General features: G+C 52.8%; 1 protein-coding gene across 1 annotated transcript in view; it reads left to right on the top strand.

Moving 5' to 3' along the window:
- H310_08994 (hypothetical protein) overlaps positions 1–666 on the top strand; it is a gene marked incomplete at both ends in the record, with an annotated part of 1,292 nt that extends 626 nt beyond the window's left edge. Inside the window, one exon of the mRNA XM_008874935.1 lies at positions 626–666. Within this exon, the coding sequence (XP_008873157.1) occupies positions 626–666 (41 nt within the window). The remainder of the gene's footprint in view (positions 1–625) is intronic.
- Positions 667–886: the final 220 nt, after the last annotated feature.

Below are 886 nucleotides of genomic sequence, written 5' to 3'. Positions count from 1 at the left end.
AGCTCGACTATATCTTCGATGAACGGATCAACGGGCTCGACAAACTGGCTTGGAGAAGACATGTGTTGTGGCATTTGCGTAGAAAGAATTCTAGGGACTATCTAAACAGATCGTGGAACACTGCGCGGTCAGGCCGCGGACACCGCCGGACAAAACGACTTACGGGTATTAATAATACGGGCATCTTAACGTGCTCAATCATATTATTATATTCATAAAACCTTCTTAAAACCTTTTCTGAGGTCTCACCGCAGGTGGGGTTTAAATGAAAAACCTTTCTTGAACAAGGTGTAAAAAACCCACTGCCATCCTTGGATCAATCAAAACGCAGTGGGAATCGCAACTGAGTTTCAGTAGATGGAAGGAAGGGGATGTGTCGTGGGGTTGAAGCAACTCAGGTTGTGATCTCTCAAGATCTCAAAATCTCGTGGAGGCACATCGGAATTGTCCGTAGGAAGAGGAAGCGAGGGAGCCGATTGCGATGAAGTTTGCCCTTGCTTTGGTTATTGTTGCGGCCATTGCCGCCGCGAAGCCCCACGAGACGGACAAGTGCACGGTCATCCTGGTCGGCGCCAAGGTACGGCTGGCTCGTGTGGTTTCAACCCTTGGCTGATTGCATCTCCAGGCATCGACAAGTGGATCGCCCATGACGACCCACACGGCTGACTGCTCGTCGTGCGACTTTCGTCTTGCCAAAGTGCCGCAACTCAAGCACACACCTGGCACCATGCGCAACGTCCCGCTCCTCCGCCAGGACTATCCACGATACGGTTCGTCCCCACCTGCCTTGTTTCCCCACGCCTCACACGCATCAACCTCCCGTAGTCGGCAGCGACCGCGGCGCTCCGGAATACTACCGCTCCAACCTCGAGCGCGGCTATTACAA

This window comes from Aphanomyces invadans (genome assembly GCF_000520115.1).
Source record: "Aphanomyces invadans strain NJM9701 unplaced genomic scaffold supercont1.19, whole genome shotgun sequence".
Classification (NCBI taxonomy): domain Eukaryota; phylum Oomycota; class Saprolegniomycetes; order Saprolegniales; family Verrucalvaceae; genus Aphanomyces; species Aphanomyces invadans.
This window is presented reverse-complemented; position numbering and strand designations above follow the sequence as displayed.